General features: G+C 52.4%; 1 protein-coding gene across 6 annotated transcripts in view; it reads left to right on the top strand.

Annotated features, from left to right (window-relative positions):
- Sfxn5 (sideroflexin 5) overlaps window positions 1-8841 on the top strand; it is a 122676-nt gene extending 113835 nt beyond the window's left edge. For all 6 annotated transcript variants that reach the window (XM_048416367.3, XM_048416370.3, XM_048416366.3 and 3 more), the window contains one exon: window positions 6131-8841. In XM_048416367.3, the coding sequence (XP_048272324.3) occupies window positions 6131-6208 (78 nt within the window). In that variant the 3' untranslated portion in view covers window positions 6209-8841. The remainder of the gene's footprint in view (window positions 1-6130) is intronic.
- Window positions 8842-14886: the final 6045 nt, after the last annotated feature.

The raw sequence follows: 14886 nt of genomic DNA, 5'->3' as shown, positions 1-14886 counted from the left end.
GAGGGGTGTCATGGTTGAAACTTGGTCTGCAGGATGGAGATGGGGCTGACCAAGCAGGTCCAGCCGAGTGGTAGAGCTTATTCATGGCAGGCTAGACATGTTCGTGGCATCGCAGGTTCTGGGGCAAGAGGACCAACCAGCATGTAGTGAGCAATACCGTCAGCATCCTCCACTGTCCCTGCAGCTCCTGCTCTCAGAGGCTCTGGTACCTTTTTCCAGACACTTTTCTATGAGAGCCTCCATTCAGCTCTACCCGCCTGGGCTTGAAGGATCCCACCAGGTTAGACACACAGATTCCTGGTTGCCTCAGCCAACAGCCTGAAGCTGGGTGATCCCTTTCCCGTGGCTGTTCAGCACCATCTCATCTCCCTGGATCCTGGGGGAGTTGCCTTGTGGATATAGCCAAGTCCCAGCCTTCTCAGGCCAACCCCTTGGGGCTCTGATGCTGGTGTCCCTTCTGGCTGTACCTATGCCCCTCTGAGCCTTCATCTCTCCATCCCTCCCCAGCCCCATCTGCCAGCTACTGTGGCCACTGTGCCATTTCCAAGGTGGTATATAAAGGTTCCTATGTCTCAGTCCTGCCCAGCAGCAGAGAGGGAACAGCACTTGTCCTTTACTCTGGGGCGCTGGGAGGACCTGGAGCTGGTGAGGGTGACTGGAAAACGTATAGTGTCCAACCATACTATGGGCCACAGGCTTAGATGACACTGCCAGGCAGGGCCTGGAGAAATTCTTTTGGAGAAACCTTGCCTTCCTGCCTTCATCTCAGAAAGGTGACCTACTACAAGTACACTTGGTTATAGAAAACAGGAGGAAATGGTGGCCTGTTAACATAGGCGGTGCCGGGGTCCTTGTCCTGGCTTCCCCTAGTTGAGCCCAAAGGTGAGGGCCCTCAGTGGTTTCCACACACATGAGATTTGGATATGGTAGATCATTGGCCCCAGACCCGGCCATGGCCAGAGAATGAGAGGGCTCCTCACAGGTGGCTAGCTGACTTACCTCAGAAAGGAAGTAGGACTACATGCCCCCAAGGTCAGCACTGAACTGACACTAGGAAGTCTCGGTTTGAGGAGGATCCACAATCTAGCTACTAGGGGCAAGGCCATCACTGGGAGACATCATTCACTTGGTATTGAGGGCCTTGAGGTGTCTGGGTACCCTATGTCACTGTTCAGCTGCTCACGCTGGCCGCCTAAGGCTGCCTTCCTGGGCTCATTCCCTTCTCCACCCCTCGAATGTGCCTGTTCCCCTCCATCTGCTCTCCCGGGCAAGCTCCCCCACTCTGGAGGCGCTGGCTGTGCACACACATCCTGACTCCCTCTTACCCAGAGTCCAGAACCCTGGGCCCATCTGCTGCCCAGGCCGGTCCATCCAGGAGACCCACAGGCACCCCAGCCTCAGCATGGCCAGCCCACCCCCTTCCCAAATTCCTGGCCTCTGAGAATGGTATCACCACCACCACCACCACCACCACCACCACCACCACCACCACCACCACCACCGCACCTCCTAAGCTAGAATTAGGAGTCATCCAACGCCCAGCCCAGTCATCCTCGACACCTCGCTCTCACCCCCACATGCAATTGGTCATCAACTCTGTAGATGTCATCTTCAGAAAGGCTCCTTGGCACACTCTTCCTCCTGTCTCCATGGACAGCATCAGAAGGCAGGACCTAAGAACTTTCTGGCTCCAACAGCTGCTCTGCTGGGAGGCTCCCTTGCCCCCTCGCTCTCCCTCCCCCTTCCCCCACCCTGCCTTGGCCAGAGAGGCCTTTCTGAAACCTGGGTTGCCCATTCCTGCTCACAATCCTCCCATAGCTCCCCAATTCTCTTAGATAATGACTGACACCCCCCAGGTAGTCTACGATGTCCTGCCTGTCCTAGGCTGACATCTGTATGTCCCCGTGACCACCCCAGCTCTTCTTCCTTTCCACAACACACGCTGACTGGCCAGCTGGTTTCTTCCCTTAATTAAGCAAGTATTGCCTACCTTCCCTTATCCAGATCCTCCCTTCTCTTCCAGGCCCACCTCCTCTAAGAAGCCTCCCTTCCTCGTTCCTTCATCAGTACATGGTAACCCCAAGGCCCTCCCCAGTTTCCATGGTACTTTGCTTGTCTCTCAGGAATCCATCTGCTTTCCCTTTCTGACTCCTCCCTTAGACTTCCAGCTTCTCCAGGGCAGTGGGCTGGCCCCGTCCATCACTGTTCACCCACATGAGTGTGTGGAGTTGGCTAATGTGAACATGTACACACTCTGAATGAAAATGAGCAGGTAGAGCGGCGCTGTCCCCAAGACCCTAATCTCGAATGCCTGGGCCACCTCCCCCAGGAGGCTTGCACTGCCTGCTTCTCCCCACACTTGTTTCCATTCTACCTGCTGCCCTCAGCTCAGTGGGGGCCCAGGGAAGCCTGGGTGCAATGATGGAAAGGCCTCAGTTTTGTGTGTGTGTGTGTGGGGGGGGTGCTGGGTTCTGTGGGAAGCGGGCCCTGCAGGCCGTGGCCCTGGGCCTTGGTCCTCCACCTCGGTGGTGAGCAGCCTCTAGGATTTTAATGTGGGCCTCAGTGCTTCAGTGAAAGCTGCATGGGGAGCTGCTAATAATGGCACTAAAATAAAATATGCTACATCTGTTATGGGTAGCAGAACAAAATTAGCTGCTCACACCTCTGACATCCAAGATGTCTTAACTTAAAATACTCCTTGGCTTACTTTACATCATTTACTGATTATATTTAAAAGAAATACAATTTTGCAATTACTGTTCTTTCCAGTGTGGTATCTATGCATCATTTTCCTTTTATGTTTATATATTTCTCCTTCATTAGTGCAGTCTGAAGGGTGATTAGGATTCTTCAAACATTTTACAGAGGTTAAACGTTGATTAAGATTTAATTATTACTGTAAATAGCTTGGAATGACATATGGTGCAAAAGCCTGACATATGTGCATTTGAATAAATGAAGTGCTATTTCCCAGGATGCCTCGGTAGCTGTTTAACAGCTTTCCCGAAGGGTTATGTTACACCTCATGGTAAGATTGCTGGGATGTTATATTTTGTTGGTTTTTGCAGCTGAAAGCTAAGAACAGTTTTCCAGTTTTTTAAAAACATTGAATATTTTAAATACCTAAATTGTTTTGCACAAATTTTTGCTAATTTGTCTAACTAGGTTAAACATTTTCAAAAGCATTTAGATTTTTAAGCGTGGGCGCTGTGCATTGTGTCAGTGGCAGCATGGGGACGAGGGGAGCTGGCGGGGTGGAGGGGACTCAGGGTAGAGGGTTGGGGCAAGAGAAGGCGGTTTCAGGAGAGGGTCCTGGGTCCTGAGCCTAGCTCTTGTCTCTTTGGCCATCTCAAGGAGCCAGAGTGTTAGGGTATCTGGGAGTACAGAGAGTAGGTGCCCCTTCTCCAGGCTCCCATCCATGCCTTCCATGCCCACCAGCTCCAGTCCTCACCAAACTCCTTGCCTGGACCTTGACCTACAATGCCCTGGCATAACTGAATTCCCCGAAATCTCCCTGGTTTGTGTTGCCCTCTGGCCACATCCTAAGGCCTCCATGACTTTACATGGCATGTACCTAGGATCACGTTCAACTGAGCTCCAACATAAAGGCCTGGTAGTTCTATGATCTTGCCTGGGTCACATGCCAACCTAACAGAGCACCCCCCTCATTGGTCCACCTCATGCTATCCCTTCTGGCTCAACATGGAGCTGAAGGCCAACATCTGGGCCACTGTGGTTTCCAGAAGGATCTAGTTTCCAGGAGTTTGCTGCCCATTTTCTTTCCACCCATTAATTCAACCAGAGAGTCTAAAACTGTGCTAGGCCTTAACGATTCAGAGTGAACAAAATCCACAGGTCTGTCTTAGGGGGGCTCTTGTGATCTGACATGGAAAGGCAGAGGGTGAGAGAGCAGTCAGTCCCCCAGTGCTGTGATGTCACTTGGATATAAGGAATGCAGGGGTCTTGAGCCAGAAAGGTTGTCCTACCTGGCCTAGATGAGCAATGGGTTACAGTGCAGCCTATAAAACTGACTGAAGGCAGAGAAACTGGGTGGGAATGAGAATGGGGGTGGGAGGATGCCTCTGACAGACAGGCAACCCAGGTAGACTTGGGGTGAGGCAGGGAACAGCCCAGTTTGTCTAATGAGCCCAAAGAAGTACATTTGTCAGTGGGGACCGAGGGCATGGTTTCAGGCCACTGGCCTTTTTTTTTTTTTTTTAAGTGAGGATGGGGCAATCAGACCTGAGATTCAGAAGGTAGTAGGCTGAAGTGGATAGATCCTCGAGGGAACAGGGAACGAGAGGAGGGGGAGGGGGAGGGGGAGGAGAGGGAAAAGAAGAAGGAAAGGGAAGGGAAGGAAGGACAGGGAAGGGAAGGATGGGGAGGGAAGGGAAAGGAAAGAAAGGAAAGGATAGTAAAGGGAAGGGAAGGATAGGGAAGGGAAGGGAAGGGAAGGGAAGGGAAGGATAGGGAAGGGAAGGATAGGGAAGGGAAGGGGGAAGGGAAGAAGACCCAGGGTCTTTGGTCAGATAGCTGTTTGATAAGGGTGTTATTGCCCATAACATGGAGCTGGGGCTAGGACAGTGGGAAATAGCAGACTCAGTTCCATTTCAGAACATTTCAGAATGGTTGAGTTTATGTACCCATAAAGCATCTATCATCTCTGTCAAGCCAGCAGTCAACTGTTGGCCTGTGGCTCAAGGGAGGACCACAACTGGACTTCTTTCAGACATGACGGCCACCAGGGCCCTGCCAGACCAAGCCTGAAGTACTACAAGAAGTGTCCAATAGGTGTGAAATGAGGATGACAGTGACCTTGCAGAAAGAGCTTTCTATAGAGGAGAATGGGAGCAGGAGCCAGATTTGCTGTGGGCTGGCCAGTGGGAGTGGACAGGTGGACTTGACCAGAATGGACAATTTAAAGAAGTGCGGTTGCTGGGGAGAAGAAATACCAGGCCGCAGGCAAGCCAGCCATGGTGCAAAAGGAATTTCCTCAGATGCAAGGTTCCTATGGCATTAGACACTCATGGGGAGAAGTCAGTAGACAGCAAAGTTGGGAGAGACAGACATCTAGGAGAAGGCTGTGCAGAGGCAAAAGGAAGGTGGAGCCGGCCGTGTTTCTGCCTTCTGAGGGGGCAAGAGGGAGGTGCAGAGTGTGGACCCTGGTAGGCTATGGGTTTGATTATGGGAGGCTGAGAGCTGCTCCCCACTAGTGTAAGCAGTGGAGTAAGCCACTGAAGCAAGCAGACTCAGTAGCTCAGGAGGGAGAAGCTGCAGGTGAGCTGCTGAGGTGACTGAGAAGATGGAGCGTGGCCTCCGTAGGCTGGGAGGTGGGGAGGTGGACTTGAGAAGTCACTGGGCCTGGGGGAAGCTGTTGTCAGCTGCCGCAAGGGTCGGGCTGAAGTCAGGGACAGTGGGTTTTGAGGATCTCTGTGAGGTAGTCAAGTTGAAGGGCGGATACATGGGCAGAGACCTCTAAAGCAGGGCTTCTACCAATCAAGATCAGAAGCATCCTTGTGTCTGGGAAGGAGCCGAAATAATGATCCCTGAGTGCTGAGTTGGGGCGTGTGTGGTGTGGTGTGTGTGTGTGTGTGTGGTGTGTGTGGTCTGTGTGTGGTGTGGTGTGTGTGTGTGTGTATATGTGGTGTGTGTGTGTCTGTTGTGTGTGGTCTGTGTGTGTATGTGGTGTGTGTGGTGTGTGTGTGTGTGTGTGGTGTGTGTGTGCGTGCGTGTGTGGTCTCTGTGTGTGTGTGGTCTGTGTGTGTGTGTGTGTGTGTGTGTGTGTGTGTGTGTGTGTGAGACCTCCAGTCCAGGAGAGCTGTGAAATGGGTGCTGTCAGGGGAGAGACTTAGGGGGGCAGGTAGAAGAGGGTTTCATATATGCTGGCAGTGTGGGGAACAAGAGCATTTGCAATGAGGGACACCCAGGATCTAGACAAGAAAAAAAACTATCCCTGAGCTGGGAGGGTGTGATGTAAGAGGAAGTATGCATACCCCTCACTAGGACCTGTGGGCACTGGCTGGGGGACATGCACAGGGACAGAACTATGGGTACCAGGGAGCTCCTTAGATCCACTGCTCTTCTCTTCCTGCCCCCCCCAACCTCTTCACTCTTCTCTTTCTCTCCTCAGATTGAGACCTCCCAGCTGGAGCCTGAGATAGCCCGGGCTACAAGCAGCCGGACAGTGGTGTACAATAAGGGGCTATGAGTGAAGATCAGACGGCCTGGAAACACACTGTCCAGGCCGGATGTTTGGGGCGGGGAAGAAGTCTCATGAGCTGTCTCTGCAGGGAGGGGCTGCCTGGGGAGCGGTCACCCTCCAGCAGTAGGGAGACTAACCATTCACATTTTAACATAGAGGAGAGCAATGCTGACACATTTCCTACACAAAAAGAATCAAGTGCATCCCCGGGCCTTACATGGGGTGGACAAACTCCTCTCAGCACAGTTCCGTCTGAGCTGAAGAACTGTAGAGTGTTCCCGGGGTAGAATTAGGATCCTTTTATATGTTGGATTTTTTTGTTTTAATTTTTTTTTAATTAGAAGCAAGTCTGAGCCTTGGTTGCAGCTGACCAGAAGCAGCAGGTGGACAGGAGGACAGGTGGAGGGAGCCAGAGGAGCCTGGGATCTGGTTTGGACTGACGGAAGGGAAATGTGTAATGGCTAGACTCAAGGGGCCCCTGAGTTAGAGAAGGGAGGGGAGGAGGTCTGCACCCCACAGCATGGAGCAGCCATAATCAAGGTCCTCAGGAACTGGCTCACTTGCTAAGGGAGCGTGAGAGACCTCTGGAAGATTCCGGGAGCAGCGGGCTCTGAATGTAGCCAACTCCTGTCCTCACCTCAGTGGAGTGGAAATCGGTGAACCCAGGCCCCTGAGAGCTCTCCAGCTCTAGTCAGGGAGCCCCAGGAAGGAACACTGTTCTGTGTGAACAGGAAGAGGAGCCTGTCTGGGCTCTCTGGGGAAGGTTCTTTTCCAAGAGTAGCTAAAGTTTTAAACTGGGACAAAGGAAGGCTGAGCCCACTGCTGTGCAGTCTGTAGCCACCGGCCCTGTTTGTCCCATCCCACACCTTCCTGCATAGGGGAGTCTCCTGCTTGAGGGTACAAGGCCAGATCTCTGGCAACTGCCTGAGAGGTAACATCACCCCAGCTCTGGCACTGGTGGGCTCTGTGGCAATGGACATACCACCCGCATCTCTGAGCTTCTATCCCCTGCCTGGAAGCAAATGACCAAATCGGGGTTCCCACCAGGCCTTTGACTCCTCTCTGCCTGATTCGCTCAGATGCTGCACATTCCAAGTATGTCTCTACGGTGGATTCCGGTCTGCAAATGCATCCGGCCCCTTTGGAAATGGCCAGCACTTGGCCTCAAAGGAGGATTTTGCCTTTCTGTATGTGATCCCACATCCTGGAAGACCTTGACTTCTGCCAAACACCTCCTGGCTGTGGAGGAGGTGGTATGGATGCCTAACGCAAGCATGAGGTGCCATTCCACAGGCCACCTCTCCGTACTGCTGACGCAGAGGGCTCTTTGCTGCTGGCTCCTGATCCTGTCTCATTTGTAGGCCTTAGAGGAAGAGATGGGTCTACCTAGGGGACCAGGGTCTAGGTGGGGATGGGTAGGGTGACTCCTGGTCCAAAAGATCCACAGAAAGGAGATACACGGTCTTCACATAGCCCTCATCTAGTAGGGTCACTACTAGAATGGGAGCCCTGGATTGTGACCCTGGAGCCACCCCATGGTGACTCAGGAGGGGTCAAGCCCAAGGTGACCATGTATGGTTGCAGTAAAAAGCTGGCACAGGACAGAAGGGACAAGGCCACAGGTTGCCTGCCAGAATCTTAAGGCGGGTGTAGCTACAGTTACATCTGCCATGGGTGTTGGCACCATGGTCTCCAGACCTTGATTAGGGACTAGATGTGTCCAGAGCCTCTTTTGAAAAGTTCATTCCCAACTCTCCCTGCCTGCACTTGTCACGGAGCCTTGTTCTTACACATTTTATCTTGGGACCAAAACTGCCCTCACCCAGCCCTGCCTCCCCTAGAGGCCCCACAGACCAGGGCCTCCTCCAGCTCTCTTTGTACTAGCTGTCACTGCACGGCCTCAGCATCCCTCATCAGCACACCTTGTGTATGGAGGTGATTTCTATCCCACTCCTGAATACAAGCCCAGGTGAGCGGAGGGGGCTGCTCCTTTGGAGCGGTGGGGAAAGGTCCTTGCAGTTCAGCGTGATGGTGACTGAGGGAGGCATGCTGCTAAACCCTGTTCTGACTTCATAAACTCCATGAGGGAAGCTTTCTGTGACTGCAAATGCCCCTATCTGCTGAGGCTACAGGAAGCAAGCCAAGGGGAAAAGGCGCACACATGAACTCTATGGCTTTTGTTTTGCCAACAGTCAGGGTGTATCTCCAACAGGCTCCCCAGCCCCAACATTTCTGACCACCTCCCCTCTGGTTACTTTAAACATTCCCAAAGGCTCCAAGGTTGCTCTTCCATCTTGGGAAAGCAATTTGAGAGTGCAGGAACCAAAAGTCCATGATGCCAAGATGGCCACCAAACCAGGACATCTTCACTCTGTCTCACTTGCTGATTGTGGATATCTCCTGTCTGAAGCCTCCGTCCTGGGGAAGGGTGGGGGATGGAGGAGAAGAGCCAGTATGCGTGGGGGTGGGCAGAACCATGGTAGGCTTCCAGCCTTGGGCAAGTATGAGTGAGGCCCCAACATGTGTGCCTCAGCATACCTACAGACTTCAGACTGTCTTTTTAACCTCTGAAAATTTCTCAATTTATGTGATTTATGCCATACTAATGAGCTGTGGGCAATAAACGTGGATTTAAAACACACGGGTGTGGCTTTGTGAATTATAGGACGGTGAGAGGGGAGGAATGAAGGAACACAGAGGGAGCAGGTAAAGGCAGCCTGGGAACTTCGTGGAAATGCCCCCAAAGGAAGGTACAGGCCCAGAGTTCAGGAAAGGCTCAGAAAGGGGAGAGGAGAGGAGGAGGAACGTGTGAGGACAGGAAGCTGAACAGGAAGCTGGTGGGTGGAGACCACGGAAGAGGACCGGCTTGGATTGGCTCAGGAAAAGAGATTGCCCTGTAAGCCTGAGCCACTGAGTTTAATCCCCAGAACCCATTGAGGTAGGAGAGAACAGATTCCTGGAAGTTGTCGCCTGACGGCCACACACATGCCATAGCATGTGAGCCCCCAGCCTCTGTCCTCCCCCAACACACATAAAAAGAAGGAATCACAAAAGAAGCCCAGTGGCCGAATGGCTACTGAGGAGACTTACCTTAAGGAACTGGAACACATTTAGTATTTCAGTAGATTCTTGTGCTGTGTGGACCCAGGAAACTGGGGGTGAAGGGAAGGGGACCACCCTGGCCTGCCTAAGGCCTGGAGACCTGTGAGGGAGGGATCTGTGCCAAGTGCAGATGTGTTTTCCGTGTGTACGGCTGTAGCCCTGGGCCTCTGCCCTTGTCCCCAGGTGCTGGCTAGTTCTTATGTCACAGCTTGACACAGTTATAGTGACGAGAGGAGGGGAACCTTAAGTGAGACAATGTCCCCATAAGATTGGGTTGTAGGGTGTTTTCATTTATGGTGATTGCTGCGGGAGGGCCCAGTCCATTGTGGGTACTGCCGTCCCTAGGCTGGTGGTCCCGGGGGTACTATAAGAAAGCAGACTGAGCAAGCCGTGAGGAGCAAGCTGATAAGCAGCATCCCTCCATGACATCTGGATCTGCCTCTAGGCTCCTGTACTGTTTGAGTCCCTGTCCTGGCTTCTTTCGGTGCTGGATCTGTTATATGGGAGAATAAGTGAAGTAAATCCTTTCTTCCCCAATTTACTTCTGGCCATGGCTTCATCACAATAATGACCCTAATTAGGACACCCCAGAATAAGGACTGTCACCTCCTGATAGAGCTGACTTCCCCCTAGAAGTCTCCAGGAGAAGACCTGCCCACTTCTTTGGGGTCACTGAGCATCCTCCAGCCCTGAAGAGAGAAGCTGAGGTGGGTAGAAAGCATGTGGTAGGCAGGTGCTGGCTCAACCCCAGCGCGGCCAGTGGCTGTTGGAGGCACTTCTTTTTATGTGTGTGTACAGGTGTGTGAGTATTTGGGTGCACATCTGTGTGCACATGTGTATAGAGACCAGAGATCATTCCTCAGGAGCCATTTGCCTAGATTTTAAGGTCTCTCACTGAACCGAGGCTCACCAAGTTGCCGAGTCTGGCCAGTGAGCGAACCCCAGCATTTGCCTCTCTCTACCTTTCTACTGCTGGGATTACAAGCATGGCTCAGCACACCTGGCTTCATTATCATCGTGATCACCATCATCATTATTATTGTTATTCTTATTAGTTGGATTATTTTGAGACAAGGTCTCTCTACATAGCCCCGGATATCCTAGAACTCAGTGTATTGATCAGGCTGGTCTCAAACGGAGAGACCCACCTGCCTCCCAAATCCTGAGATTAAAGGCATATACCACCACACTTAGCCCCCTGGCTTTTTAAAAGTTGGTTTCATCACTTTGCCAACTGAACCATCTCCCCAGCCCCTGGTGTAGGTTCTTCTGAACTGAGACTTGGTGTACTTATCTACCAAATGACAAGAACAGGGTCACCCACTGGCTTGTTAGAAGAGTAGAGAGACCAGCGGGAAATGCACCAGATCCTTCTCTCCTGCCTCCTAATCATCCAGGGTATGAGGAGGGCCCTGGACCTCACTAAAAGGGCTAAAGAGGGAGAGGATGGGGTCTCTATTCAAAGTGATACTTTGAGATCAGAAGGCTACTGGTCTCTGGGGCGGAAATCCTTGACTCTCAGGACCCACACAAATCCCTCCTGGGAACTGTTTGTTGTTTTTACCTAGATGGGGACTCCACTCCTGCCCAGATCTGAGATCATTAACACTTGAAGAATGCAGCTTCTCCTCTCCATCCCCGTGGACTGGCCTGGATCTGGTCTTCCTCCCACTCAGTCAAAGACCAGGAGAGTCAGCATGCTGCAGCAGGGGGAAGGGTGTGAGAGCAGTGATGAGTGACCCTTTCCTGAGGCCTGAGTTATATTCAGACCGAGGTCTCCTTCGGCACCTCCTGCCCCCACCCCCGGTTGCTGCCATTCCTGCCATCTCCCCTAGGCACTAGTAAGCCCTCAGATGGGAATTTATCCTGCTTCTCCCAAGTCCTTTTTCCACCTTTTTCTGTAGTACCAGGTATCCCCAGTGGCAATGGCCAAGAACTGTCCCCCACACCTACACCTCCAGGCAACTGCTGTCCGCCTTTTCTAAGAAGATGCCTCTTCAGTCAGTTCAAAGACCTGGGCCCCACTGCAAAGCTCTGGGAGAGGTGGAGAGAAAGAGAAATAACAGATGGGAAAAGAGGAGACAGTGAACAGACTGGTGAGCAACTGATTCTCCCCTGGGAGAGTCCATGCACCCCTAGTGAGGACGGAGGGGCTGCTATCAGTCCCAGGCCACCCGACACCACTCTCTTCCTCTTCCTGTGCAAGTATGGGAGAGGCAGAGGTGGCACAGAAGGCTCTGGCCACTCTAAGAAAGAGCCATATGAAATCCGGTGTATTTCCAGAACAGAGGCAAGATCCTGGGGAGGCGAGCGAGGCCACTGAGACCTTGTGGAGAGAGTGACTTCATCCAAGAGCAGCACGGAGGGGAAAGTTGACACAGCGCAGCTGCTGAGAGACAGGTAGGGCACACTGCTTGATCATGGGAGGTTGGGAAGCCAGGGCTTGGGCCGGGATGGTAGACAAAGGTAGAGAGAAGTAAAGTCACTGGGGAGGGTGTGGCAGCAGGGAGACTGAGGAGAAAGGATGTTATATTTCTGAGCCTACAAAGACAGAGAGAAGGCTAAATCTGCAGGAGAGGCAGCCATTGTATCTCAGAACTTCTTACATGTTTCTGGAAGACAGCCAAGTGGAGATGTCAGGAGACCAGCAAGGGCTGGATATATAAGCGTGCATACTAGAAGCCAGTTGAGGTGGCACCTGCCTGCTGTCATCCCAGCACTTGGGAAGTGGAGGATGGAGAGTTGGGAGTGCAAGGTCGGTCATTCTCACCAGACCATCTGAGCAAAAGCAAAGCAAAAGACGTGCACAGGATTTACTTATTGACTGCATCCAGGAGTACAGTAGGCTAGCAAGAAGAGAAGGCTTAGGGTAAAGCCCCGTGGAAGCCCACCTCTGTGGACGGACCAGAAGCTGCCAAGAAAGCTCAGCCAAGGAGAGCTGAATGGTCACAGTGAGGACGGGGCAAGCACAAGCTTTGTGGGCTGGGAAGTCAGTAGGCCTCTGGCTCATAACCTGTGGAGATAATTGTGTGTGTCTGTCTGTCTGTGTGTCTGTGTCCCTCAGAGGCCAGAGGCATCACATTCCCTAGAGATAGAGTTATAGGCAGTTGTCAGCCACCTAACATGGGCTCTAGGAAGTAAGCCCAGGTCCTCTGCAGGGACAGTGTGCACCCTCAACTGCTAAGCCATCTCATCCCTCCCTCTCTCTCCAGTTGTCTGTCTTATTTATTGAACCAGGGTCTTTTACTGAACCGAAAAGTTACCTATTTGGAAAAGCTGCCTGGCTAACAAGCTTCAAAGAATCCTCCTGTCTCTGGCTCCCCAGCACTGGAATCATGATGGTGCGGGGTGGGGAGGTTGTTGTTTGTTTATTTTTACACGAGGATCAAACTCAGGTCTACGTGTTTGCATGGGGAAGCACTTTATTAAGTGAGCCATCGCCCTGACCCTGATTGGAAGTAGTTATTCAGCTTTGGTTGTAAGCTGGCAGAGAGATAAGGTTATATGTCATGTCAGCCCGACACTGAACTCAGTGGGCATAGAAGGGAGACTCAGGCAGGGGCGAAAAGAAATTAAGGCAAGAGAAAGACCAGAAACCGAGGAATGTGTCCTGAGGGACAGATAGACAGGATCCCACTTCAGAGAGCTCTTGAGACCTTCAAGGGAGCCAGGAGATTACAGGAGGCAGGTGCAGAGGAGGAATTAGATACAGAAGTATCCATGAGGCCCTGTCAAAGGCACATGCACCACAGTTCACAATCCTGAGAGGTGGACTCTTGGGGGGCCTTGTAGCCTAACTTCTGCCAATGGGGTCATGAGCAGGAAGATGGGATTGGCGGAACAAGGCTGAGGGGCTGTATTCTTCCTGGACCTCCAACTTTTGTGAATTTCTTTCTGCCCTGGGTCATAGCTCCAGGTTCTGCTGGTCACTGCTCCTGCCCTAAGGCCTAAGGGCTACTCAGCCTTCTCCTTGTTACTAAGGGCTACACTATCCAGCCTCCCAGTCTTATAAAGGCTGCTTCAGCATTCCTCATGGCTTTCCAGATTTGTTAATGGTTCCTTTTAGTCAGTTCCCCTCAGTTTCCCAGCCTAAACTTCCTTCCTCTAAGTGATGCAAAGGCATGCCTTCCAGGGTTCATTTTTCTCCCTGAAGATGGAAGTCATTAAATCAGGGATGTAGGTGCATTGGTTGCCTGGCATTCATAAAGCCCAAGGTACAAGTTCCAGTATCACTTAAGCTGAGCATGGTGGGACACCCAGGTAATCCCAGCGCTCAGGAGATGAAGGCAGGAGGATCAGAAATTCAAGTTCATTCTCTGTTTTTTTTTTTTTATTAAATATGAAGCCAGCCTGAAATACATGATACCCTGTCTCAAAGGGGAGGGAGGTAGTGAAGGAGAAGAGAGGAAGGAAGGAAGAAAGGAAGAAAGGAAGGAAGGAAGGAAGGGAGAGAGGGAGGGAGGGAGGGAGGAAGGAAGGAAGGAAGGAAGGAAGAAAGAAAGGAAGGAAGGAAGAGTCTCTGCTGACAGTAGCCAGGAAGAGACTCGGAGAGAAGAATGACAGTCTAAGGTCTCTCTTTAGGGAGGAAGAATGGATTTAGCAAAGAGAATAAGGGTTGCACGGAGAGCGTGCAGAGGGTGTCACCCAGGCACCATCATCTGGTGTCCTCACCGCTCAACTTGTAGGTGCAGGAGTGGTCTGAGAAGACTTACTAGCTTGGTACCACCAAGGACAGCAGGACAGGGGCATATCCGGGAGAGAATGGGGGAACAGCTGGAAGGGTCACGCGGGGTCCCACACTAATGTGGATGAGAGAGTGAACACATCAGCAGGAGGAGCCAGCAAAGGGCGTCTGCACATGGGACTTGAAAATGCTCTTCGCCGGCATGAGGAGAACTGCTGACAAGAAGCTGAAGTGCTAGGTAGGTTGACCACTGAGACCCCAAGGTTTTGGGGGTGGGCAGGAAGACCAGAAGCTGCTAGCTTCAGTCTTGGACAAATGAGGGGGCATGGCCAGGATGTGCAGCCACACTCCGCGCACGTGCACAGCACACATGCACAGCCACACACCCACACCCACCCACACAGTCACACTCTCGCGCACGCCCACAGCCCTCCCAGACACTCCAAACACCCTCACATGCACTCACCCTCACACGAACCCCAGACAGCAGATGGGGCGCTCGGGTAATTGGTTAAACCTGTTCCCGATGTCTGGCTCCGCCTTGGCAGCGCCGTCTGACAGGAAAGCTGGCTGGGCCTGCACCGCTAAGCCTGCTGCCCCCATCCCCTCCCACTGTGGGACTGCCCTGGAGCAGGGTCCCAGAGAGGCCCGTGGGCAAGCTGACTCCTCTCAGGCAGAGCCTGGCTCTCCAGTCAAAGAAGGCTTGATGCCCTGTGGGAAGCAACCACAGCACCTGTGAGGAGAAGTTGGTAAAGACAGCAGGCACCATGCAGAGACCGATCTGGGAAAGTTCTGTGGACAAGAGGAAACAGCGTGACTGCTCCCTGAGAGGAAGGACACGGATTGGGCCTAAGGGTTAAGGACTCCTGCTTGCTACCCTTGAGGCTTGTGCGGCTGA

Source organism: Myodes glareolus, chromosome 6 (assembly GCF_982192425.1).
Source record: "Myodes glareolus chromosome 6, mMyoGla1.1, whole genome shotgun sequence".
NCBI classification, from domain to species: Eukaryota; Metazoa; Chordata; class Mammalia; order Rodentia; family Cricetidae; genus Myodes; species Myodes glareolus.
Note: the sequence above shows the minus strand (reverse complement) of the source record. Positions and strands in the feature narration are given on the sequence as shown.